Source organism: Cottoperca gobio, chromosome 13, assembly GCF_900634415.1.
Source record: "Cottoperca gobio chromosome 13, fCotGob3.1, whole genome shotgun sequence".
In the NCBI taxonomy this organism is placed as follows: domain Eukaryota; kingdom Metazoa; phylum Chordata; class Actinopteri; order Perciformes; family Bovichtidae; genus Cottoperca; species Cottoperca gobio.
In genome coordinates this window covers 22,908,629-22,933,533 of record NC_041367.1, presented here as the reverse complement: position 1 = coordinate 22,933,533, position 24,905 = coordinate 22,908,629, and the positions used below count along the sequence as shown (strand labels likewise).

Here is a 24,905-nt window from a genome sequence, read left to right as displayed (position 1 = left end):
TAATAATAATAATAATAATAATAATAATAATAATAATAATAATGATAATAATGATAATAATGATAATAATAATGATAATAATGATAATAATGATGATACACCTAGAAGCTTTCAGCACAACGATTTTTTATTGAAATTGTGAGACAATCAAAAAAAAAACCCGGACAACCAGCATAAACAAGATACTTTCATCTTTAAATATATTTTTGAATAGATATGAATGATGCGCCCGTTGGAGGAATTGCTTTGAATGTCTCCTGGCTGGAGTGAAATAACCTGAGGTGTTTTGAATCCATGTGGAGCTCTTTCTGTCTTTGTCGGTGGATACAGACTAACATGGCACACACGTCACCCTAAAATCTGCGATGCTTCATAAACAGTTTTTCAAACCAACAAGCGCTAAATAGCTTTCATTTACAGAATATGTTCATGTAAAATAGGGTAGAGGAGGAGGGAGGGGAAAGCAACAAGTTAAATTCGAAATATATACACGCTAATATACAGCCTTGAATAAATTAATACCAATTGCATATTCTTGGATCTTAGCTTTATTTACAGAATTGCTTTTATCTTTAATTACATAAATAGTTCAGAAACAACTTTTCTGGCATGAAATGATAAGCGGTTCTTTCTTTCTTCCTCTCGCAGACCTTCACCTTCCTTGCCTTTTGAAATAATCAGGCCTGGAAAAAGGTTTTTGGATGCAGCTTGAGACCTGCCTGTCGGCGTGATGAGGCTCCTGTTCAGGGCTCGGCTCGGTATTTAAAAAACAAAGCCTGGATGCTCAAATGCGTCAAGTTAACCGAACTCAACACTCTCCCCTGTGCGCCACTCAGTCTGTGGAGCTGCAGGCTCGCAGGCAGGTTAGACCGATATATGGGGCCGATACTGGCCTTGTATGGTCCACCTCTGATATGATGGATGATAAAGTTTGATTGTTTATATTTTTGGAGTTGATCAGTGACATGTCCTTGAGATAAAGTGGTTAGAGTTTTAAAAGATCATTCTTTTAATATTTTGTTGTCTTTAAATGTGCTTCCATGTATATATATTTTCAATTTTGCATATTTTATATATTTACTCCATCGTTAGTTTTGCGTATCATTTTTATTTTATTTATCAATGTAGAAATGTATCCCAGAGGAGGGGTAATCCTCAAGAGCTGCTAAACCTAAAACACTGGGATTCAGGGGAGAGTATTTAAACATCTTGATAATAGGCCAAATGTTGCCCCACAGGCTTCACACCCTTTCTCACAGGTCAGCTCCGGGTTAATACTTTTTATTTAAAAAGGTTAAATTGAATTATGTTGACAAAACTTCGGACTATCTGCATCTTTGTTCCAAAAAATACCAGCTATCGGCCTTCACTAAGTCCATATCGGTCAAACCTCATCCCAGTCTCCCTAATGTGCTGTACAGGACATATGCACTTATAGTCCTCTGGTATTAAAGCCAAGTCTTCATCCTAAACAGAGAGTCTTCATCACTTGGGAGAGTCTGCCCTCGGGGAGGGCTCCCTCTGACCCTCCAGGCCGCTCACCAGTCTCTGGATGCTTTGCAGCTCATTCACTGAGTCCTTCACAGAGGTTTTGGGAGATGCAACCCGCCCACTCGACCCTCCTGTCTTATGGTTGCTGTGGTGCTCTGGGGCCGGGCTGGTCTCCCCGCTGCCTGGTTTGGAGGATTCAGAACCTGGGTTGAGGCAGCCCTGCAGGCCAGTGGTGAGCAAACTGGAAGTCTGAGGCAGCGACACTGGGAGCTGGTAGGGGTTGAAGCGGAGCCGGGGACGTGACGCGGTCAGGAAGGGATTCCTGGAGAGAGGGTTGGAGGTGCTGGTGGCTGGGAGGGCTGAGGCAGAGGCCGCCGCTGCAGCCGCCGCCATGTAGGTATAGGGGTATGGGAACAGACCTCCAAATGGAGGCATGGGGATGCCCTGGAAAAGGAAAGAGGAAGAACTTTGAGTTACAGTTGTACACATCAGTATTTCCAGTCAAGTGGTCAAATAATCAAACTAGTGATACATTTTTCCAACACACAAATAGCAACCAAACACAAAACAGATTTTTGAGTAAAAGAAACAAATGTTTTCTAATTTTGGGTATCCATTACTTATTACAAATAGCTCCACTGAAGCCTGATATGGTTTTAGTTTATATTGTCATGTGTTAATGCTAATACTTTCATAAAGTCCTACATGTTGCATGCAGCAAATACATGAAATGTAACGTCACTGGTCACCACTGAGCACCAGTTAGAAAACAGCTCTGGTTGCACTGTGGAAGGTGAGGTTTACTTTAACAGTTATGGTCTGAAGGTAAAACTTGACACCTAATCTACACTCTCAAACCAAAGCTCAGCTCAGCTCAGTGCTACAGGTGTACAGGCAAAGTGAATTATTTTCTGACTGGGTGACCTTCCTTACCTGAGAGGCAAGCATGTGCTGGGACAGATGGAAGGGAAAGGGGTTGGGGGTTCCTCCCGTGACCTGGGTGGCGAGGCTGGCGTTTTCCAAAACACTTGCTCCGGATACAGAGGCCAATAGATGCCCCATGCCCATAGCAGAAAAGGCTCCAGGGGCCATGGCAAACTGCCCGGGGTGAAAAAACAGCGGTGATCCGGTGCCCAGAGGGTTAAAGAACTGCTGACTGTGCAGGCCAGACAGAGCCAGGCTTTGTAAGTGGCCTGGGCTGAAGTGCGAGGGGCTCTCGGTCTGGACCATAAGAGGGGAGAAGGACTCCTTAGTGGCACTAATGCCTCCGGCCTCCGAGTCCTTTGTCAACACGTCCGTGGTGTCCTTCCTGTGCCTGCTCGCCACTTTGTCCTTCTCAAGGTTCCTTGTACTGAATAAGGAGTCATCCTTCTTTTCTGTGCTAGGCCTGTCCCTCACACGTTCCTCACACCTGGAGCTGAAGGGGGACACAGGTTCAGGTCCCGGGCTGTTGGAGCCGGTGCAGTGCTCGTCGTGATGATCCAGCTCCTGCTCACTGTCAGTGCACGTTTTCTCATCTATAACAGAAATCAAATAGTGAAAAAGAGGTGGAAGCAGATTTATCTACCACCTTATCAGCCTCCGCAAAAAAAAACCTAAACAATAACCAGGCTTATGTTGCCATTCTAGTGGGTACACACACACACACTAGAATGGCAACATAAGCCTTGTGGGAGCCTTATACTCTCTAAATCCACCCTGCACATTTCACTCATTAGGAAATTAACATGTAGCTGATTTAGTTCTAAGAGCAAGATTCTACACTACTACCTTTGCATTATTTTTCAAATTGTGTAAAACTTTTAAGCATGAAAACATCAACACATTTACCAATACTAGCTCACACTTATTTTAGCCAGTCTTATCATATAAATTAGTTTAATCAATTAAAGAATGTAAAACAATAGACAATAAAGAAAACAGATAAAAATGAATAATACATTTACTTTTGAAATAAATGGAACTCAAATGTCAACAACGTCAATAGGAGTTTTACACGTTGTTTATTCTCACTAAGAACATTTTAATGTGAATATATTAGTGACTTTACTGTTTAAATTCACAGTTCTTACATATTAGATGTTAATACGTAATAATCTACCAGACACAATTTATTTAATTATTTAATTAAATATATCAAATAATTTATTGGAATTCCATGAAACAAAGCCGGCACAATGATTGGTTAACAGCTGTGGAAAACATAAACAAAGACAAATCCACTAGTGGTATGGTCTTTTCAACGTCCAAACAGGCTGCAGATTACTGTGATACCTTTTTTAAATGATCATATGGTTACGTGAATGCATCTAAATGCGCCCAATCATACAGGCCAGCCTAAATTAATAAAAAATCTATTTCTGCACGAGAATAGGCTAATTGATTTTCCTCAATTTGCTGATTTTTTTCCTGCACCAGGTCACAGCCATATTTGAACCAATTTAACACAAGTTAAATAATTACATTGGCATTCTAAAGTCTTAAGTGATGACACCCGTCATAGCTGTATCCCATCATCACGCTTCATCGTAAAAACTCAGACAATAAATAAACAATAAGGTTTCTTACCTCGACTGGGCCTACTGAACCTCAGCGGGCTGTTATCGGCTCCCAGCGGGGAGTGCACGGTGTCCCTGCCGGTCGGAGGCTCACTGGATGAGGCGTCCGAATCTGCGCCTTCCCGATCCGTCTTGCACTGGTCCTCATACATCCGTAGCGACGGCATGGTTAATTGTTTCCTGTAAATTTACAATATTAGTCATAATTAGTTTGGAATATCATACCACCATGACCGCAAGGCCATGTGCACACAGATACACACATAGGTGTTAGGCGGCAGTTAGATACCTTTTCTCTCTCCTTCCGTTCCCCGTGTCTCTGAATCCTTTGGCAAAAGGGTTGTTGTCAATCTTCAGCTGCGTTATCTGTCAAAAATGCAAAGTGAGAATAAATGATGGAGGAATCAACAACATATAGTCTCCACACTGTTAGAGCCCATTGTCTTCACCTGCTTATATTTGGAACAACACCGTGTTTGGATTAACACACACAGAAACCAGCGTGTTGGACAGGAGCCACGGCCCGGATTTGCATTATTAATAAAAGCGTAATGATGGGGCGTAATTCTCATAGGCCCCTGGAGAGATATTCTGCCACGAAATATTCCTCTATGGGGCCACACAAGCCTCCGTTCCCCCAGAAAAAAAGGCAGAGGGAACAATACTAGAACAGATGACTATCATGTCAATAATTAATAAAGCGGTTTGGATCACTGCTTCTTTACGATATGTCCTGATGTGGAAGAGGCTGGTGTGGCTCCACGGAGCCGGCGAACGACTGTATGGCTCTTGCAGGAGCTTCTACGCTCCTGGAGGCCCTGTGGCCCTTGAACAAGATGCTTCAGGCCTTTGCCATTTGAGCAGAGAGAGTGTCTCACAGCATCTGTCCACTGTGGCTGCGGGTTCACCAGCCTTTTAAATGCCCTCTAATCGATGGTGACTCTTTGCCATAAACCTTTACAAGACACCGCGACCCCCCTGGACACAAGCTCCAATTAGCTTCATGGCGGAGGTTAAAGAGTCAGCGAAGGGGCTTATAAAGCCATCAAATATAGGCCTGTACAAAACCTCAATTAAAAAATGCTTTGTTTTTAAATTCTCAAACATTGCACTAAATCCAAAAAAACAGAAGTTCCTATTGTCATTTGTTTCTTCTTGAGAAGACAACAAATACAATGAAATAAGAGCACATGTCTGCCATGTTTGCTGCTGCATCACAACACAACACATTTATACACCTAATTTATTCACTTCGGTTGAAGGTAATAGCCAATTTATAATCCATGAATGCCAGATTACATACACAACTCGTTTGGCTGTAAATTTAAATTCATCGTCAGAAATATCTGATACACCCATAAGTCCAAGCAAAAAAAATAAAAAAATAAAAAAATCAAGTAGGACATGGGAATCCTCTGCAGGGAAATTAGGCGACCTATAAAATCAGATTAAGTCTTCGGGAGTTGGTGGTGGGGGGAGGGGACGCATGTAGGACATTTATTATGCAAAGTATAGCAGCTATATTAGAGGCAGTTGGTTGAGTGTGAACAGTGACTCACCTTGTCGTTCTGATATGCTGTCACTGCCACGAACTCGGTCTCCGGGAAGACGTAGGTCCTGAAGGTGCTGTAGGGGAGCTTCAGGATGTCGTTGGCCCGCACTATGTGGAACCTGGGCTGGTACTTGTGCATAGAGTTCAGGATCGTCTGGACCAACACACACAAACACACAATTTTGGAGTGAATATCTTGATGTCCCTTTGATGTTTTCTCCACATGAAAAATCGACAGAATATGTTGACGCGGATCATCCAGCGCATTGTAATTGATGCTGTTATAATTACTGTGTGAGCAGACTTGTCTGTAATTAGTGCGGGGTAAAGGGAAAATCCTGACCAGGCCACACATGTAGTCATGAGGGTTCAGAATCACAGCAGAAAAATTTGATTTGATCCGGTTTTTCGGGACAAAAGCTACAATTTCCTCTCTCATTCATTTAAAATGTGCCACAAACACTAGAGTAACTTTACCAGCCGTGAGCTTGGGGCTCGAACGGTTTTGGCGCACAGAGCACCAAAGACTTGCTAACGTGCATTTGAACATAAAATAGCCTATATTTAAAATAAATCCCCCAAAATAAGCCACACAAATCGGCAAATCAAATGCTATGAAAATGGCTACGGATACATTGTTCATTCCAGAAAGAGGTAGAATATTAAGATATGAACCTTAGGCTACCACTTAAAGACAAGACATAGGCAGCATGTAGACAATAGACATGAGCAAATAAGACCCGTACGTGAATAGAAATCCTGCCTGTAACCGATTGCAAATTATTTAGACTGACATGTAAATGTTGAATTTGTTTCCAGTGAGAAGCTCACTCTGCCTGCCAGTCAGATGGACTTTCTCAGGCATTTATCATTTGCTCCTAAGCCGATTTTTTTTGTGTACATATTAATCATATGCAACAACTCCTAAAATATAATCGGGTAAAATAATAATACATGGTAAACTATGGGGTAATATTTTGGATAAAACATAATGCAGCGTCCAGGCCATATAGAACACTAATACAAAATAACAACCCATACTATTATACTATACTATACTATACTATACTATACTATACTATACTATACTATACTATACTATACTATACTATACGGTTACAGACGGGACCATGCTGGATCGGCTCGGCCATTCACGCTCATTTTACGTCATTTCTCTCTGACCCGATTTGATCAGACGCCACTCAGTCCCCCAGCCTGGCAAACACTCAGCTCAGAAATAATGTTTTTATTACTCATACAACACCGATTAAAATAAAGAATAAAAGGTGAATGCAGCCGTGGTGTACTCTGAGCTGCAGCAGAGAGCCGGCTCTGGGTTTGGATATATGGATGCAGTGGAGAAATTGCAGGCTGATACTCTTCTGGAGAGCTGCAACGAAACATAAGCTCTGTGTATGTCAGCGGCAGAGGGAAGTCAAGTGGCGAAAAACTGTCAACAACATAAATGTAGGCCTACTCATCTTTAAACGCATGTATTATATTGTCTATGATTCGTTTGTAGCGAATGTATACTCTAAATGTATTTGTTTGCATCAACATGTTCGTTGCTCACTTTTATTTATCGTTATCTAATTTCCCTGCAGTAGTTTTAATTTGGATTCAGCACACGATATGTGGTCTGTTTTTATTTATTTTCCTTCCCCCCCCCCTGGCTGTTTCCTATTATTATTGTTGCTGCTGCAACGACCCACTTTGCCCATATGCTTCATAAAAGTTTAATCTGATCTCAAAAACACCTAAAACACCCTGCCCTGCCTGTTCAAACAGCAAAACACCTCATGCAGCATGTAGGCTATAACTGAAAAAATGTCTCGGCTCAGGCGAGAAAAAGAACTCCAAATACTTACAAATCCATGTTTGTCTGAAATATTGTTGGTCAGCTTGAGTTTATGAAAAGCAACAGGCTTGGCCATCCACTGCTCGCCGGTGGCCGGGCTGTCCGGGTGGATATACATCCTCTTGGGCATCTCCGGGTCGGCCTTGCCCGCCACCATCCAGCGGGAGTTGTGGAACTTGTAGCGGCAGTCGTCCGCCGCCACGATGTCCATCAGCAGGATGTATTTAGCTTTTTTATCGAGTCCGTTTATTCGCACTTTGAACGGAGGGAACATCCTCCTGCATAGTAAAAACACACAGGGAGTCAACACGCCGTGATTCAACCAAAACACAGCATCAGATTATCATACAAGACTTGATCAAATTTGACAAAAGAGGCACTGAGGGCGCAGAAAAACACGCCGCTCTGACAAGAGGGAATATTGTAATTGTCAGATATTATTCTCCAGTGTTGCACGCAATAAGGCGACAGCAAAACCCTGCTGTGTGTGTGTCTATGGTGTCTGTCCGCCTGTGTGTGTGTGTGTGTGTGTGTGTGTGTGTGTGTGTGTGTGTGTGTGTGTCTGTGTGTGTGTGTGTGTGTCTGTGTGTGTTTTGCCCTAGCCCTACACTACAAATCTGAGCAGTATATTTATGACCACACCACTTCACGTCTCTGCTTTTTGAAGTGACAGCCTGTTTATAATACCCAGAAGCTCTGCTGCCTCAACAACATGCAGTTTTGGTAGATAAAACCTGAGTAAAGCCCAGGTCACATTTCCCCCCAAATATCCCAAATACGTAGCCACATTGAGCAGTCTGGAAAAATATCATAAATATTCCAAATGAAATAAAATAGACGTTTTTATTAATTTACTTTGATAAGTGAAGACAGTTGAACTGCACAATGTTATGGGACAGGAACTCCATTTAAAAACAACATATTTAGTGTGTACTGTGAGATAAACATGGCACGTTCTGCCGTATTCTCTATTTTGTTTGTCTATTATTTTATTGATCAACAGCTTAATAGTCGGTGGGGAAATAAAAAGCGAATAGCACAGGCCGACGCACGCCACTTAACAACGTGAATACATGTTTTTTAACTGCTCTAAAAAATTAAGATGTGGCTCATTCTCTGCATAGCCTTTATATAGACACACTGCCTTTTTATTGAAAATAATGTATCCGTATATCCATGAGAAGAAGAATAGTCTGAGAAATTCTTACCGTCCGGACTTGGTAATAACCATCTCCGTCCCGAGTTTATGAAACTGGTCCCAAAGATCCTTGGCTTCCAGTGTAACTTTTGGGTCGTCGTCCACTTCCTCCTCGGGCTCCAGGCTCTTCATGCTGCGGAGATGAGCAGCCTGGTGGTGGCTGAGGGCCGGGTGTAGCCCAGCTTCCGCCGCCCCGCCGAGGCCGTGGTCCGGAATGGGCTTGGTGAGGGCTCCGGGAGGCAGGCTGAGCGCGGGGAAGAAGGAAGGCTGCGCGGCCGCTAGAAAGGCGGACATCGGGAAGTCGGTCGGCCGGTGTGCGTGGAAAGGGTGATAAGCCATTGCAGTCCCTGTGAAAACTGGATCTCTCATCGGTGCATCCACAAAAAACGTAGTGAAATAATGGATATTTTATTGGTATTTCCCCCCCCAACCCAGAGCGAGTGTAGGTCCGCGATTCGCGAGCAGTTAATTTCTGTAAAGCGGTACAGAACAATACAGCACCTTGTCAAACACACAGTGCGTTATCAGGCTGAAGAAAATAAGCCCAGAGTTGCTGTTGATTTGCTTTTCCTTTGGTTCCTCCGCCGAGTCCTTCAGTAAAAGCGGCGCTGTGAAGGCAAAGCCCGGCTGCGCTGTGTGCCTCTCAGAGAAATAAGCTGTTTCTCTGCTTTAGTCATCCCACACTGACTGGAGAGATGTGGCCCCGTTCACTGCAGATCTGTGACTATCTCACATGTCCTTCCTGCCTCCATCCCCAACACTAATGAACCAAGCCCCTTTGATTGCTGATTTTACGCTTTCTGGACCAATTGTGGGCCCCTATAGGCGTGGTTCTGACAGCTCCAGCCAGACTATAGAAAAGGAGGGGGGACAAGAAGGTGTTGGAAGCATTAGCAGTAAGAAAACATGTCAACAGAATAAAATATTAACCAATGACAGGAAAGATCGGGAAATCCCACCCCCATTTCCAAGCCAAACACCGGGTCAGTCCTCAGTTGTTGGCCGGTGGAGGCATCACCTCTCTCGGCTTGCGTTTTTACAATGTCGCCTCCGGAGAATTCAGCCTATTCTCAGAGTCACTGTCTCAATATTCACCTTAATACAGAGGAACAGCTCCAGTTCTCCACGTTTACCACTGTCTTTTAGAACAACTCACAACAGTAAATCCACGACTCGCAGCTCACGCTCTGCATTCCGGAGAGATTTATTTCAAATAGCTGCTGCTCTCTCGGTCGTTCTCTAAATATTACAGACTTAATTATTCCATGTTATCGGCTGTTTTTACGCTTAGGCTGGATGTGCCTTACACTAGTATTATCTATGTTAGCTGTTTGTACTGACTTCAGCCTCATACAGCCCCGGCTTCCCCAGGCGAGAGCCATTTATCTGAGCGTTTTCCTGATCGAGCTGACGGGGAGGCAGCAGCAGCCTCAGCGGCAGCGGCGTAATAAAGAGACAGTGCTGGAAAAGACAAACCCAGATGCTGCGTGGAAGACAAGAGGAAACCAGATGAATGATGATGAGTGAATTTTGACAGAAAAATCAGAGAGAAGGAAAAGCGGTGAGTGCTCACTTCGATACAAACTCTTCCTTGTTTGGACGCAAATAAAGTTACATTTCTTAAAAACTTTAGAATGTTTTTATTTATAAATGAGGCTATATTTATGTGTGTGTGTATATATATATATACATATACATATATATATATATATATATATATATATATATATATATATATATATATATATATATATATATATATATATATATATATATATATATATACACACACACACACACACACACACACACATATTGTTAGGTCAGTTGTGTTATTCCTGCTGGTACACTGCTGTTTGACGTCGTGGTGATTTTGGTATGGAAACAGTCGCGGTGATGAGATGATTTAGTGCTCAGTCTCAGAGCTGAGGGCAGGCCGTGGTAGCGTGTAATCTTCGACAGGTTGTATTTTGTCAAACCAAGGACAGTGCGGGACTCCGGGAGCCACGGGGGCCCCCACCCGCCTCCCTGCACTCCGCTCTGCTGAGCTCCTTTAGAAAATCCAGCGCCGCAGCTCTTGATTAACTTGGACTCAGTTTGTTAAAGAGCTGCTCGGCGCCAGTCGGCTGATGCGCCACAATAAGAACAATCTCTTGTCTCTTTATATTTACCCTGAAGTCGTGCATGTGCGAGCCCCTCCGGCCCCCTCAACAGCCTCATCTGCGGCTCCGCTCCACTTTTCTGCCTCGGTCATGACTCGGTGTCAGATGTGATTTTTTTTCTTTTTGTATAAACAGCTGCTCTCTCCGGGCAGGAAGGACTGTGTTGTGGGCCACAGGCGTCACTTCGACAAAAAAAACTGAAACAAAAAGTGATAATCCTTCTGAATGAGACTGTCAGAGCCGAGTTTGCGCATTTCCTATTAACCCCTGGAATTTAGCGCCTCTGCGGCTTCCGCTGACAGCCATTCAAAACTCTTACTTGTCATAAAAATGTCTTGAATAATATTTATAAAGCCTTATAAATAATACATTAAATCCACCCAATTACGCTCCTCGTCGGTCGCTCCAGGACTGTCACACAATCAAATTAAGAGACTAAATATGCCAAACTAAATACAATAATATAATAATAGACTATCCTTTAATGCGACCCAAAAATGTATCCAGAAAGTTTCAGCACTTGTGTGTCGGATACAGCATGTTATGTGATTTAGGAGCATGCAACGTGTGCACTTCTCTGCTGTGTTACACACTTGTTGCTCGGCGTCCATCAGATTGATACAGCCACGCGTAAAGAGTCAGCAGGCCAGACAGGAGCAGCACAGCAGAGTACACTATACCTGAATGAAGAAAACAGTTTCTATAAGCCCAGGAAACACATCAGATCAGACACAAGTCCCTGGAGCATCAACCGTTTCACACAGTGGAGGCATCAACAGCAGAGCCAGTGTTCAGTGGCTCTGTGGAAAAGTGTATTTTCAGTCAGCCAGGTGTTAGAAATAAATGCCAGTGAGCATCAACTTCACATGAGAATGTAAAATCATCAAACATGTCTTGCACATGACTCACAGTTTCTTCAGAGTTATATTGTGGTGTGTATCTGCTATAATTTGTCCGGACAGCTGACTTGTTTGGAATGCTGCACCTTCAGATTTATGAAATGACAGAGATGTAGGAGTGCTGTGGGAGCTGCGGCAGTTTGTCAGAGTTTTGAAGCTGCATGCATGGAGCCTGACTGGGGAGAAAAAGATTAGCAACATATGGAGGTGGATAACGGTTTTCAGCCGGAATACTCAACTGGATAATTGTATCAACAATGCTTGTGCAAATTAGTCACCATTTATTTATTCTGTGCCGTCAACGGTACAGAAATCTCCATTACGCGCGATTTAAAAGTCATTAAGTCGAAGGAGGACTGCTCCGGGCTGCTGGTACATCTACATAGATGGGGCACTGTGCTGATAGATTAACATATTCTCTGTGTTGGAGATTAATGAAAGGAGACAGTAAATTTGCTCCTCAGACTTGTTCTTTGGAAATATGTGTGTGTCCTGTGTGTCAGTTGGGGATGAGGACAAGCAATCGTCAAGAAAGGTAAATATATTGCAAAAATGCGCAAAATAAGGTGAGAAACATGTCTAGAAATAGGAGTATACGTTGGTGGTTAAGATAATTTATGACATGGACATCTTTTTAAATAATCGTATACCCAGAAACAGTCAAAACAAGCAGGTTTGGAGTCTCACATTTGTGATATTTGATACAAAGAGTTGTCAGTCACCCTATTAGCTCAGGTTGTATTTAAAGTTAATGAAATGCTTGCATGACGCTTTCCGTAGGAAGTTGACTAAAGCTTTTCTGTGTCCTTGATCCGTCCGCTAAATACAATACAGTACAGCTGCAGATGTGAAAATGTGCGTAAGAAGCGTCTTCTGTACCGGTGATTTGGCCCATGTGTCAGCGATTCCGGCCAAAGACGCTCTAATTACAACATAACGGGACAGTTTTGTGCCATATTCGTCTATAATCCAGTATTGTTATTTTCTTCCTCCACTCGTCATTGTTCCTTTCTTCCTTTTATCTCTCCATCTTCTCCTCCCATCTCCCTGCATCATCTCTCCGGCTATATTTAGCGGCTAGACTGAGGCCTTGGCGCCAGACCGTTTAAGACCTGTCAAAGTCCCTCATATTTCCCTTGTCACATGGAAACCCGGCGACCAGCGGCCCTCTCCTCCTCCTCCTCCTCCTCCTCCTCCTCCTCCTCCTCCTCCTCCTCCTCCTCCTCCTCCACCTCCTAATCCTTTTTCTTCTCCTTCTCCTTCTCCTTCTCCTCCCTCATCCTCATCGCACAGCTACCAGCAGCCCTCCTCCTCCTCCTCCTCTCTCCTTCATCTCCTCCACTTCCTGCGCTACAGTTCTCTGCTAAATGAAACATATCAGTTCTCACTTGTAGGAAAAGCAGAATGTTTCCTCAACTCTCTCTCTCTCTCTCTCTCTCTCTCTCTCTCTCTCTCTCTCTCTCTCTCTCTCTCTCTCTCTCTCTCTCTCTCTCTCTCTCTCTCTCTCTCACACACACACACACACCACACACACACACACACACACACACACACACACACACACACACACACACACACACACTGTGGAACAATACAATATAAGAGAAGCGGGACTAGAGTGTATTACTCTAGTCCCAAAAAGCTCCACAGCTCCTCCGTAAAACAAAACATTTTTTACTGGACATCACTTTATGACAAACTCAATCATAAACTACAACCACTCATATCCAGTGTTACCTTCCAGCCCTGAAGCATATGTTACAGGAGGGTCAAATATGCATGTATCTGAACTGCAGCTACAGTGTTGTATGGAAGCTGCGGGTACGTCTGACTGACAGGTAGACCGCCAGGTGGGGGCGCTAGACCCAGGGGAGCCATAGGAGAGTGACACCGCTGTCACACCCACAGGCGTTCAGCAGCCAACACTTTGATGCTCACATACAGGTTTAGTCTCACAAGCTTCTCAGAAAGCTTTGATTTGATTTGGTGTTTGACTCTTTACATAGCAATGAATTTCAAACATTGTCTAATTGGGATATTTTTTCAGGTATTTTAATTATGGGGGAATGATGCCATGTTGTGCTCAGGAGATTCCAGGACCATTAGGTGACCCTGAACACTACTTTTCTAGCTGCTAATGAGAAGCAAAATCAGTATGGCCACATGTCAATAAGTGCATGACGCACTGCAGAATTGTGCGCACGCGTGCCTGCATTTATCCGGTGATAATCACGATCACTGGATGTGACGCCTGCTTCCAAATATATCACAATGACATTAACTACTGTCATTACCGTTTCACTGTTTGCCCCCTGCAGCCTTAATGAAACAATCTCCTCAGTCATCAGTTGCTGGTTGGAGGTGACCTCTGTTGAGCCTTGAGCACACGTGCCTACAGAATAACTTTATTTTGAAATCACCAATAGAAATATTAGAGTAGGCCTTTTCTGTGTTTTTGTGTATGAGCATCAACATTTAATAAAGTAAATCTAATCTGACCCTATGTAATCATCTTCTTAAAAATCACACAAATACCCTGCCTGGACGGAGAACGGCCTCTATAAAAGATGTGGTTCCCCGGAATCTATGAACTGATTTATCTTTTAATTCTGCAAAAACAAAAAGGCCTTTCCACAAACGACATTTTTTTAATAGATATTTACAAATTTGCTGATTTTGCAAATAGATAGTTGCATTTTTTGTATTCAACCACCTCTTGGAAAATTTATTTATTTGAGATATATCTTTCTTTACGGATTCGCAAAAAACATTTTATTTTGAAAATAGACTAATTTAATCTGATCAAACCGGACCGTAAAAATCCCTTTTTTTAAATCGCATTTTCTCTGTATTGAAACCATATGTATCTGTGCGAGTTTGAAGTCTAATTTTAAAGTAAAAATCTACCTGCACAGTTTTTAACGGTGCCAAGCAAATAAAATAATGATTACACTTCCTGTACTTCTCTCAATTTATTCTTAATCAGGAAACGTTAGAGCATCGGCTTTTTAATATTATCCAGCTGACAATATTTATTACTATTTTAAGCTCGTTCAGCCACATTTTTTTAAACCAGCAAAATAATCTTTTGTGTGTTTTGCAGATGTGTTGACAGCGTTAGAAATTGAATTAGCAGCTGCAGCGCTGGGAACATTGAATCATATTAGGAGCGCAGCAGAGCAGCAGAGGCTACCTGAAGGCCGGAGGGAGAGGCTCTTCTCCTCTACTTTGATGCAGCGAGAGGAAGAGCTCTCGCTCACAACCCAGCAGCCTCCATCAGAAATCCTAAAACATGAAAAAGAACCATCCAAATATTCGCATCTTCTAAGGACTAGAAAGAAAAAAAACCTTGAAAAAGTCTTAGTTTCGATGTCATATATTAGTGTTTGATTATTGTCAAAAGCCAGTATAATAGCATGTGTCATTTTAAACGCTGAAACTTGACGTTACCTATGAAAATACTCAAGTGTCGAATTATGTTGCGAAAAAGATGATTGAAAAATCGAGGATTTTCTATAAGATATAATTATTAGCAGCTTCAAGACGCCGTAAAAAAATAAATAAAACCTGTGCACATATGTTATCATGCAGTAAATAATGTCAAACAAATCCGCCGCTGGTCAGTAAGTGAGCTGAATATAGAGGTGAGTGGAGTCAGACTTCAGCGCAATGCAAATAATCTTTCCCCCCTTAAAATAGGCATATATCTTCTATCAGATTATGTTGCACACTATTAATTAATTTGGGCTAATTAAAAATAAAAATGAGCATAAAATGTTGTAAAGTGAATTTGGGTAAGTTGATCCCTGCTCCCTCTTCTGTACAGGTACGTGTTTTATTAACTGTAAAATCACATAAACCTAAAACAACACTGAATAATGTGTTTTCTGGAGCATAAATATGATGGATCAAACTGAAGCTGATCCAGAAAGATCCTGCTCATGTTCCTGATTGAAATCTTATCTCCTTCCAACACGCAGCACGCTGAGCTCCGATCAGTGAGCTCATCTTTGTCTTGGACTGTGCAGGTCTTGACACACTGATGGTGAGTTTTGTTGGTAACAAAGCTGACTCTGTGCCAGAGGCTCTCAAAATGTGGTTCTAAGGACCTTGTGGAGCTGCTTACAGGAGGTGTAGAAAACACGGGGAAGTTTAATTTCAACATCATTTACAGAAAAGATCCTGATGAAGTCTGAAAATGAACCAGAGGTGAGGTTTTAGATGGTTGCACAATTTAATAATGATTTAAAGATTACTCTCTTCCTTATGATTTGATCTACCTGCATTATAATGAGGGTTTAGGATCCATGACATTAAAATGGCCCTGAGCCTTGTGCCAGTGTGCATGTTTTCTGAAGCAGCTGATCAGTACCTCTAACCCTTGACAAACGCTGCAGATCCACACATCTTTATCTATATTAGATTGTTCTTGCAGGTTCCTCAGAAAATGTAATATTATTTATTTACCTCAAAATAAACTGTGTGATTACTCTAACCTTCTCACAACTCAGCATAACACCTTGTAGGCCATGTAGCTGTTCAATATTGAACATTTTGCAGGCCATGCAAACCAAATTGAGACTCTCTGGGAGCTCACTGTTTCTAAGCAGTCTTTCCTTTCACAGGGCAGACTGGGTGTTTGTGGATTCAATGTGAAGACGGTGGTAAAACATGCAGGAGTCATCCGAGGTAAGTCCCGCACACAGTGAATGATGAATTGCAGAGCAAATGAATTGCTCAAAGTGCCTGCTTGAGTTGAGCTGTGAGATGAGTCCATGCCTTCAGGTCATCGGCTCCTCTTTCATTGCACTTTTCAATCTTGTTCTTTCTTTTTGTCATTTCTGCAACCCAAGTTACTAAGATTCTTAAAATGATTTTGAGACGCTCATTTCTACAATCTTTTCAAAAAGATTTTATGTACAGATAAAAAAAATGATATTCAGTAAATGTTAATCTCTATAGAGTTTTTATATTTTTGCAGCCACCTCTACACCCATCGGAAGAGAAAGTTATGTTACATCTCCACTTCCCCCACCATGTGTGTGTGTGTGTGTGTTCTCTCTCTGTGGATGCTGCTGGAGCAAATGTCTAATAGTGAGTTAACGTACATTTGTAAGCTATTATAGCTATAACTGCCTGCTCCTACAACCAACTGATTTTCCCATGTTGAGCAATTTACCATAATATATTTAATAAAATGTCCAAGTATATGGTAAAATTCCACCCTTTTCTGAATTGTGAAAATTGAATCCTATTATAGATGATTTCTTTAATTGCATGATTTCTAATAACTGGCCTCGAGCATGATCTTTATGGTAAACAATAAATGATAAGTGAATCTCTGGTCACATGTCGGAGGTAGAGGCATATGACACATACTTTTGATTTTTAAAGGTCTTCACAGTGAGTGAGCACAGCCCAGTGTTGTCACCTGTCGTAACCAAATGTATTTTCCTGTGAAAAAAAAAAGAATGACTACAAGTGACATTCCTGCTAATTTGCGTTTGGATGTATTTACTTCAGCACGAAGAGTGGAAGGAAGAGTGGTAATGTCGTGGATGAGGGCCACTGAGATCTCACAGTTTGGATAAGATAGACAAGCAGCACAATTACATGCATCAGCATCAAATGTTGGCGCTCGCTTTAAAAAACAACAAATGAGCGTATTCCCTTAGGTCCAAAAGCATGGGGAGATATTTCTGCTGTTTGCTTTTGAGAAATTAAACTAGCAAGTCTCTAAATTGGATACAATGGATGAGGGTAAAGCTGTAACATGTACACTTGTGAAACCCAATGTTTATTATAATTAGCATACCTGTCTCACTGTACACTTGAGGCTGCTGACCTGCTGCCCCTATGCAGGGAGCGTAGTGAATGTGAATGGAGCCTGCTTTTATCCAACATAGTGTATGCTAAGCTGCTAGCATCACAGTGCATGCAATAAGTGTTAGCATGTTTTGTACCAGTCATATATGAGATGTTTGTTTCCAGTTAAGATGCCCGACCTCTGGATCCGCTCTTGCTAACCAAACTAATGCTAATGTTTTGTAGTGACCCCAAGCTAAGTTCAGCAGACTCAGTGGGACTCCTGATGAGCGTTCAGTTTGATGACATGTTTCTGTTGTTGAAAGTGCACACGTTTGGACTCAGCACCAGTAGGTTCCACCACACATCTCCTAGCAGGATGGAGGATTGTCCTGGAGATTTTAAAGTTTGCTCAATTGACATTTCAGACGGCTGATTCTCCTCAGTGTCTTGAATCAGGGAGTAAGGATTTACTGTGGTGCTCCATGACTCTAACAGCTCTAGCTAGAACACACTGTTGCTTCGTTTTAACTTCAGTATTTTTGAATTTCTTCTCAAAATGTACATACTAACCCTTACTTTGTTACCCAGATTTCTCGCCATTTAGTGCCATCACAATGTCTGCTTGTTACAAATGACCAAACGTACAAATTCATTTTAAGCTGACGTGTCTCAGTTTTCAGGTTTTTAGTGCATATTGTTATTTATGCCACTTAGGATTTCCTCCACATTAATAATGTGTAATATTTTGAATATTAAACCCATGTAAAATGTTTGATAAAACATGTTGGAATCAAATAAAAAGTTTCAAGTAAAAACTGTAGTTTTCTCTTCTGCTTGTTGCATAATGCTGAGCTTTCCTCTGGATGAAGTGACTGAGCACATCCTGCCAGCTGGAACTTATTTATACTTTTTTCATAAGGGAGTTTGCATATAAACATTAATAAGTTCAGATCTTCATAAGATCAGTTTTTATGTTTTCTGTCCAACTCAGATTTTATTTTCAAATATATGTGACTGGAAATAAAGGCATACTGTTTTTAATTTTAACAATGTTTTAGACATTTAAGTTGTATTAAGTTATTCATTTGATTGTCTGTGCAAACGTTTTCTGGACATGTCTTCAAAATTGTTCTATTGTATCTTGGCAAGGACCCTTTTTCCTTTCATGGTTAGTAGCTTATGAACACATCAATGAGATGAAATAAAGCATACGAGGAATAATTCACTGCTAATATAATCTAATTGAATTTAAAAGGACTTCTTTTTATATCTCTGAGTTTTGGGTGTTTGGCTGCTGATTAGCAGAGAAGCAAACATGGACTCTTGTTTTTCTTTCAGAACAAAGAGCCAGAGTCGCCCATAAAAAGTCCCTTAAACAGCACTTTACTGCCTGTAAAAAAATATGGTACTAATTACCAGTGGTACTGTGTGCTGATGGTCACCGCCGTGGTTGAAATCTGAACGGCACAATTAGGAGCAATCACGTTGAGAAAAAAACGACAGTTTCATTTCCTTGAGTTTTATTAGGCTTTTTCTTGCATGAATGCTGGGAAACAAAGTATTTTACAAATCTTACCGTCAACAACAAGCGTTTGCTCTGAATTAAAACAAGTAGACACATTCCCTCAGTGACAGAGCAACAGTAGGCCATCATGACATGCAGCCAGCCCAACAACACTCAGACATGTGGGACGTTACTATTATCATTTAATATAGTTTTTAATGTGACTCTGTAAATAGTGCATTTCAGTTTTCACCAAGACAAACATTCTGCTTAGGACAAAATAACAGGCAAAGTTTGTTTCATAAAGACATTTCTGATTATCAAAGTCCATGTTCTTTGCTAGTACATTTAATGAAAATACACTTTTTAGAGATCTGGAACTAGAGGCAAGAAAAAGATTTTGGTCAAAGGTTGCTAATGTACAAAATACAGCGTGACGTTTACACAAGCCTCAATTACTCCGCTCAATTAAAATTTACTATGTGGAAAGGCCGAGTGGGGAATATATCTAAACTATGTCAGAAACATATCTCAACACTGTAAACATCTAAATTACTTACAATGTAGCAATAGTGTCATCTCATTACTGCATCTTCTGTCAAATGTAATTACATGATAATCAAAAGCCTGAGTGGACCAAATTTAATCAAAAACATTTAGTGCGAGGCCCTGAGAGCGGCAACACACACAAGGAGGGAAAAGGAGCTGTTACACGTCACCGACTGGAATAAACATTTTTCCTTTGTTGGCGCTCCCTTACTCATGGCTCATTCAGACAATAGGCACACCGTAAAACTTCAAACACACACAAAGAATGATGGCGGGCTGAGGAAACAGAAGACGTCAGCTGCAGAGGGGAGAGGACGGCTGCTCTCCAACGTCTGTGTCAACGGGCTTCTGATGGTTAGATAGATGTGCTTGTCTGATATTGTTATACTGGTACTGTTATTAAAACTCTGATATTGAAAATAAAGGAAGTTCCTCCCTGAACACAGCTGTATCAAAATACTCTGTGATGAAAGTACATTTTAATCAGCACTTTCATTTTTCTGCACTTCAGATTTGGTTAATTGCTCAGGAATAAGAGCTGTTGAGATTAATAGAAATTAGTCTTCAAGAGTCTACAATAAATATGTCTCGGTGTCTTTCAACCGAACAATTTGAGGTTTAACACTAAAATCATTTTCATTCAATTTTAAATCATTGGAAGTCTGTACAAACTACAGAAGCAATGGCAGCTTCATAAGAAGAAAATGAGTGGCCTTCAAATAAAACCCAAGAAATAAAATACTAATACTACATGTAGCTGGGATCAGATGTGAGACCAGCTGTATGAGAACAACACAAAACACACTGTACAGAGAAACACAAATCCTAGACACGATTTGGTTTCTGTTCAACACTCAAGTGTGTCAGTGTGATTCTGTATGGACAGATAAGTGGGGGGAGGCAGGCCGGTGGGGCAGGTGGGCTGGTGCTTCTTCCATGAGGAGTTGTGGCAGTCTAGGGGAAGTTGGTGGGGAAGAGGCTGAGCGGCTGGCTCTCGTTGGTGGGCAGGGGGGAGCGGTAGCCCTCAAAGTTGCGTGGGATGCTGCCACTGGTGGAACCCGAGCTGTTGCTGAGGGTCTCGATGCTGCCCTCTCTCTGCAGCTCTACTGAGAGAGAGAAGGAGAGAGAGAGAGAGAGAAGGAGAGAGAGAGAGAGAGAAGGAGAGAGAGAGAAACACAGAGAGAGAGAGAGAGAGAGAGAGAGAGAGAGAGAGGAGAGAGAGAGAGAGAGAGAGAGAGAGAGGCAGAGAGAAGAGACGATAGAGATAGATCTATCGCTCGCCTCTCTCTCACTCTCGCGCTCCCCCCAGCTCTTCGCCCTCTCTCTCTCTCCCTCTCTCTCTCTCTTCTCTCTCTCTCGCTCTCTCTCCCTTCTATCCTCTCTCCTTCTCTCCTTCGCCTCTCTCACTCTGAGAGGAGAGAGAGCGAGAGAGAGTTAACTTCAGGTGATCAGGTATAAAACTGTGAAGCACCAACATTGGCTATGAATGCTTCCTCAGGTCATATTTGCACATTCTTTGATCAGATACCTCCTGATTTGTGACAAAACATTACCAACATTGCATGCTTATTTCATGTCTGCTTGTGTTAACACATCTTGAAACACTGTTGGAGCAGTGGAGCTTGTTTTGTAAAATGATGAGAAAAGGATTTAGAAAAGTGTAGGTTCCTCAAAGTCAGTATAAAAACCAAACAACTCAAACTGTTTTGTATCGGTGAAGAAACTCAAGAATTCAAAAACACAACTCTTTGATTAAATTAAGGGCGACTACCGGTGTCACATTAAAGAAGCAAAATATGTTTTAAGATTGACATTAGTACACGGAAAAATTGTTAAATGTAGAAGCTGAAGGTTTCAGAGATTTTTCTTAAACTTGAATTAACGTCCCTCAAAAGTCATGTGCAGTCATATGATCAGACGGGTTGTAGAGATAACAAAGGGAAAGTGATCTGTGAAATTATTACCCAAACATCCATTCGACTTTACAGACTGTAGTTCATGATTAATATTCAATTATTATCAACATATGCACTGTTATTATAACTGATAGAAATGACGATCAAAACTACAAAAATAAGATTGTATTAAACCAGAATGATCCTGTTTCAGGAGCAACACATAAAAGCAATTTTAAACATTACAGGGAATATGAGATGAAGTTTCAAAGTGTACACGGCAGCCACAGGTGCAGAGGAAACTAAACATTTAAAGCATCATTAGTGGATTGAACAGACAGTAAGCAGCTCCCTTATTATTGCTTTACCACAAGTTACTCATCAGACCACTATGAACCTGAATACGTGTTACAAGCAGAGGAGGTCCACATCTGTGGGATTAACCCACATCATAGTGTGCACCAGTTATTCTGGGACACAACCAAACTTCTCTCAACATTCTCTGGTTGACACAGAGCATTTCTCTGACATGCTCACGCTGCTCCACATCCTTTCAACTCTTCAGCATGTGACTCTTTATAATCTGCGCACTGACCAAGTTGCTCTGTTGATCCCCCCATAAGGAACCTATTACTGTTATTACATGCTGTAAACCATATTTGTCGATATATGGACTGGATGGCGTGCGTGTAAGTGGCAGCACAGCATTAAGACTGTGATGCATGTACTGTATTGGGACGTCCATCAGGCGTCTAGCTGTTTTTAATCTGCTGCTGCTGACAGTGGTCGACGCCCTGTGAATGTGTGGCAGTGTGCATCCATGACAGAGCATGACTCTCATCAAACAAATTGAGAACAGGATATGATAATGCACATACATGAGAAGAAAAGTGCACATGGTTACTGCTACAACATGGAACAGGCTCCTCTGGGCTCTGACGAGGGGTGCCGTCTCGTGGCGGTTTCTTTCATACTTGTACAAACTTCACCATTTTTTCTTTCTGCTTTGAACTTGTCTCCTGAATTGGTTCAACCAATCAGCTTGTTTGACGTGCATGCAAGTCTGCACGATGCATTGAGTTTTACATATTCACAGAGTTCCAGCTGAATGCGCATCACACCCTGGCCATATTGCATAGTGTTGCATCAAATTAGGCAAAGTATGGCAGCGCGGATGTGCTGATCCAGCCTGTGAATGTGATCAAATTGCTACTTTTCTGAAGAGTTGACACATTGTGGCTGGAAAAAAGGGACAATCCTTGCAAATCCTGATGCCTCAACAAAGTCCCACCTGTGTGTGAAGACCCTGCCACTGTATGGGCTTGCATAGAAAACAACAGGCGCAGGTTTGTAGTGAGCACTGCATTAAAAAACTCAAGGTGTTGTTTCAGGCACTTCAGATGATGGGTTTGAGTAACAGATCTATGAGTTTGGCAGTTGCCAAAACACTGCACTAACATTACAGTTACAGAAGAAAAATAAAAGCTGACATGCTTCCTGTCGCTGCAATCTGTTGTGAACTACAGTTTCTTTCTGGTATCAGTTTAAAGCAGTTTCCACTGCTGGGAGCTTTTACTGTGCCAGAACATCATGCTATGAATTCTTTCTGCTGTTTGAGATGATGTTGCACACTGCTGTCTGTCAAAAACTAACTCCGGAACAAATCAGTGACCTTGAGATGAACAGGAGGTCTAATTAGCTTAAGAGTCTTTTCAAATTCATACTGCACTGACATAAAACCACAGCGCGTCTTTAATACGTCCTGCAGATGTTCCGGGGCCAATATGGATACTGTCTTTGTCACGGAGGGCATGCAGGAAGTGGGAGCTTCTTACTTTAGCCAAGGAAACTTAATACAAACCACACTGGTATTATCCCAGCTAACACGCAATGTGCCACGCTGCGGTGTTATCCCAGCCCGCTGCCCGCTCTCCACCCCCCTCCTGTTTAATTTCCCAGCACTACACAGGACAGCAAGGCTGCAGTAATCCAAGCAGGGGCGAGGACTGCTGGTTCACACTGCTCTGCGTTCAGATAATGTGTGGATTTATAAGCCCACTTATACTGGTACTTTATTTGGTTAGATTGCTAATAGGTAGCTAATAGTTGCAATGAATTAATTCCCCAATTTTGAATGTGTCAAGAATAAAAACTTATAAAAGCATTTACAGCTCTCATATGTCAACACTGAAACGCAGGATAACATATTAGCAACTGCAATAGCAAATACTATAATAATGTGTCACACCTATCATATATAATCTGTATATATATATATATATATATATATATATATGTATATATATGTATATATATATACATATACAATGAGCTGAACGATATACCAGAAAAGGAAAGACTTCTGGAATCTCTTGTGCAAAATGTGCAAGTGATTTCGCACTTTAAAACACGATTTCTGCACTCACGCACACACACAGTGCCGCGGTTTATCTGTAAGAATATGGGTCATCTGTAATGAAATCATTTTTCCAGCCACATCTCCAGGCAAGCAGAGACAAGTGCTGAAGCCACTGAGACTGAGCCTCGCTTCCCCTCCGCGGCCCTGCACCGCTTCTGTTCTCCAACTGCTCGTCTCAATGCCAATGCGACACCCAAAGGTCCTTCGGGAGGACCCAGGGGATCTCTAGCAAAAGGCTGCTATTGTTATTTTTACCCCTTAGTAACTGCTTAGCTTTAATCTTCCTGTCAATCAGTAAAATGTGATTAATTGCCTGTTAACTCCGTTTCTTACATCATAGCTTCCTTTCCTTACTAGCACACTGACTGTAACTGCCAGCCACTTGCCCTCCCAGTTAGCCTTTTTGCCAAACCCATGTAGATCTGTGCTGTTGCTGTGTTATTGTAGGCGCTATAAGCTGCTGAACACCCCAGTAAAGCCCTAAAGGCCCTTTCTAGTGCTGCCTAATCCACCTCATTGTGTGACGCCCACCAGCTATTCAACAAGTCTTAACCTCTCACGCCCCCGACACAATCCCCCAGCACTCTAATGTTGGGGATCTTTTCCTCTGGGGCTGATGTCACTAGGTAAAGTAATATGCTTATTTACAAGGTGGTTTTGTCCAACGTGATGTGTAGATAATGCTGTTATGGAGGGAGGCCAATGAAGAAATGGAAACTACTGTAGGGTTTGACTGATATGGGCTTTTAAAGGATGACTGATCTCAGCCGGATGATAAATATTTTGTGCTAATATATTGTGGCTTATCTTTAAAAATGTCATTTTCTACGCCAAATGATATGCATTTGAAGTTTGAAAGCAGATAGCAGCATCTTGAATGTGACTATTGGGATATATTATGCGGTGTTTCCTCCAGAGAAGGAGGAGACACGGCCGTGTTCTGGGACAACACCAGTGGCCAGACTTCAAAAGAAAGTACAAGTCAACCAAAAGATACGGTCGAAAAAGCTAT

The 24,905-nt window shown here is 41.9% G+C and overlaps 2 protein-coding genes and 1 long non-coding RNA gene across 7 annotated transcripts in view; 1 reads left to right on the top strand and 2 right to left on the bottom strand.

Annotated features, from left to right (window-relative positions):
* Nucleotides 1-159: 159 nt before the first annotated feature.
* Nucleotides 160-10,899, bottom strand: tbx2b (T-box transcription factor 2b). Of its 4 annotated transcripts, none has more exons than XM_029446811.1 (8): nt 10,829-10,899; nt 8,668-9,508; nt 7,470-7,737; nt 5,609-5,761; nt 4,339-4,415; nt 4,060-4,229; nt 2,425-3,008; nt 160-1,935 (listed from the first exon to the last, which is right to left on the bottom strand). In XM_029446811.1, exons 2-8 carry the CDS (start codon nt 9,024-9,026, stop codon nt 1,486-1,488), a joined length of 2,061 nt encoding a protein of 686 aa, XP_029302671.1. In that variant the 5' UTR covers nt 9,027-9,508; nt 10,829-10,899; the 3' UTR covers nt 160-1,485. The 4 variants fall into 4 exon arrangements, with proteins under 4 accessions (XP_029302671.1, XP_029302673.1, XP_029302672.1 ...); XM_029446813.1 differs by having other exon boundaries at nt 5,609-5,755; XM_029446812.1 differs by lacking the exon at nt 10,829-10,899 and adding an exon at nt 9,753-9,800.
* Nucleotides 9,964-18,281, top strand: LOC115018018 (uncharacterized). Its single transcript, XR_003833310.1, has 3 exons — nt 9,964-10,218; nt 16,344-16,407; nt 16,700-18,281. It is a non-coding gene; the product is annotated as an uncharacterized LOC115018018 (long non-coding RNA).
* Nucleotides 18,282-19,029: 748 nt separating this feature from the next.
* The window catches only part of bcas3 (BCAS3 microtubule associated cell migration factor), a 343,002-nt gene continuing 337,126 nt past the window's right edge, over nt 19,030-24,905 (bottom strand). For both annotated transcript variants that reach the window (XM_029445842.1, XM_029445838.1), the window contains one exon: nt 19,030-20,685. In XM_029445842.1, coding sequence (XP_029301702.1) covers nt 20,534-20,685 — 152 coding nt within the window. In that variant the 3' untranslated portion in view covers nt 19,030-20,533. The remainder of the gene's footprint in view (nt 20,686-24,905) is intronic.

Coding starts and splice junctions, on each gene's coding strand:
- tbx2b (XM_029446811.1), bottom strand. CDS start 9,026: ATGAGAGATCCAGTTTTCACAGGGACTGCAATGGCTTATCACCCTTTC. Junction 5,762..7,469: donor TTTCAGACAAACATGGATTT/GTAAGTATTTGG, acceptor TTGTGTGTGTTG/GTCCAGACGATCCTGAACTC. Junction 1,936..2,424: donor AGCACATGCTTGCCTCTCAG/GTAAGGAAGGTC, acceptor TTCCTTTTCCAG/GGCATCCCCATGCCTCCATT.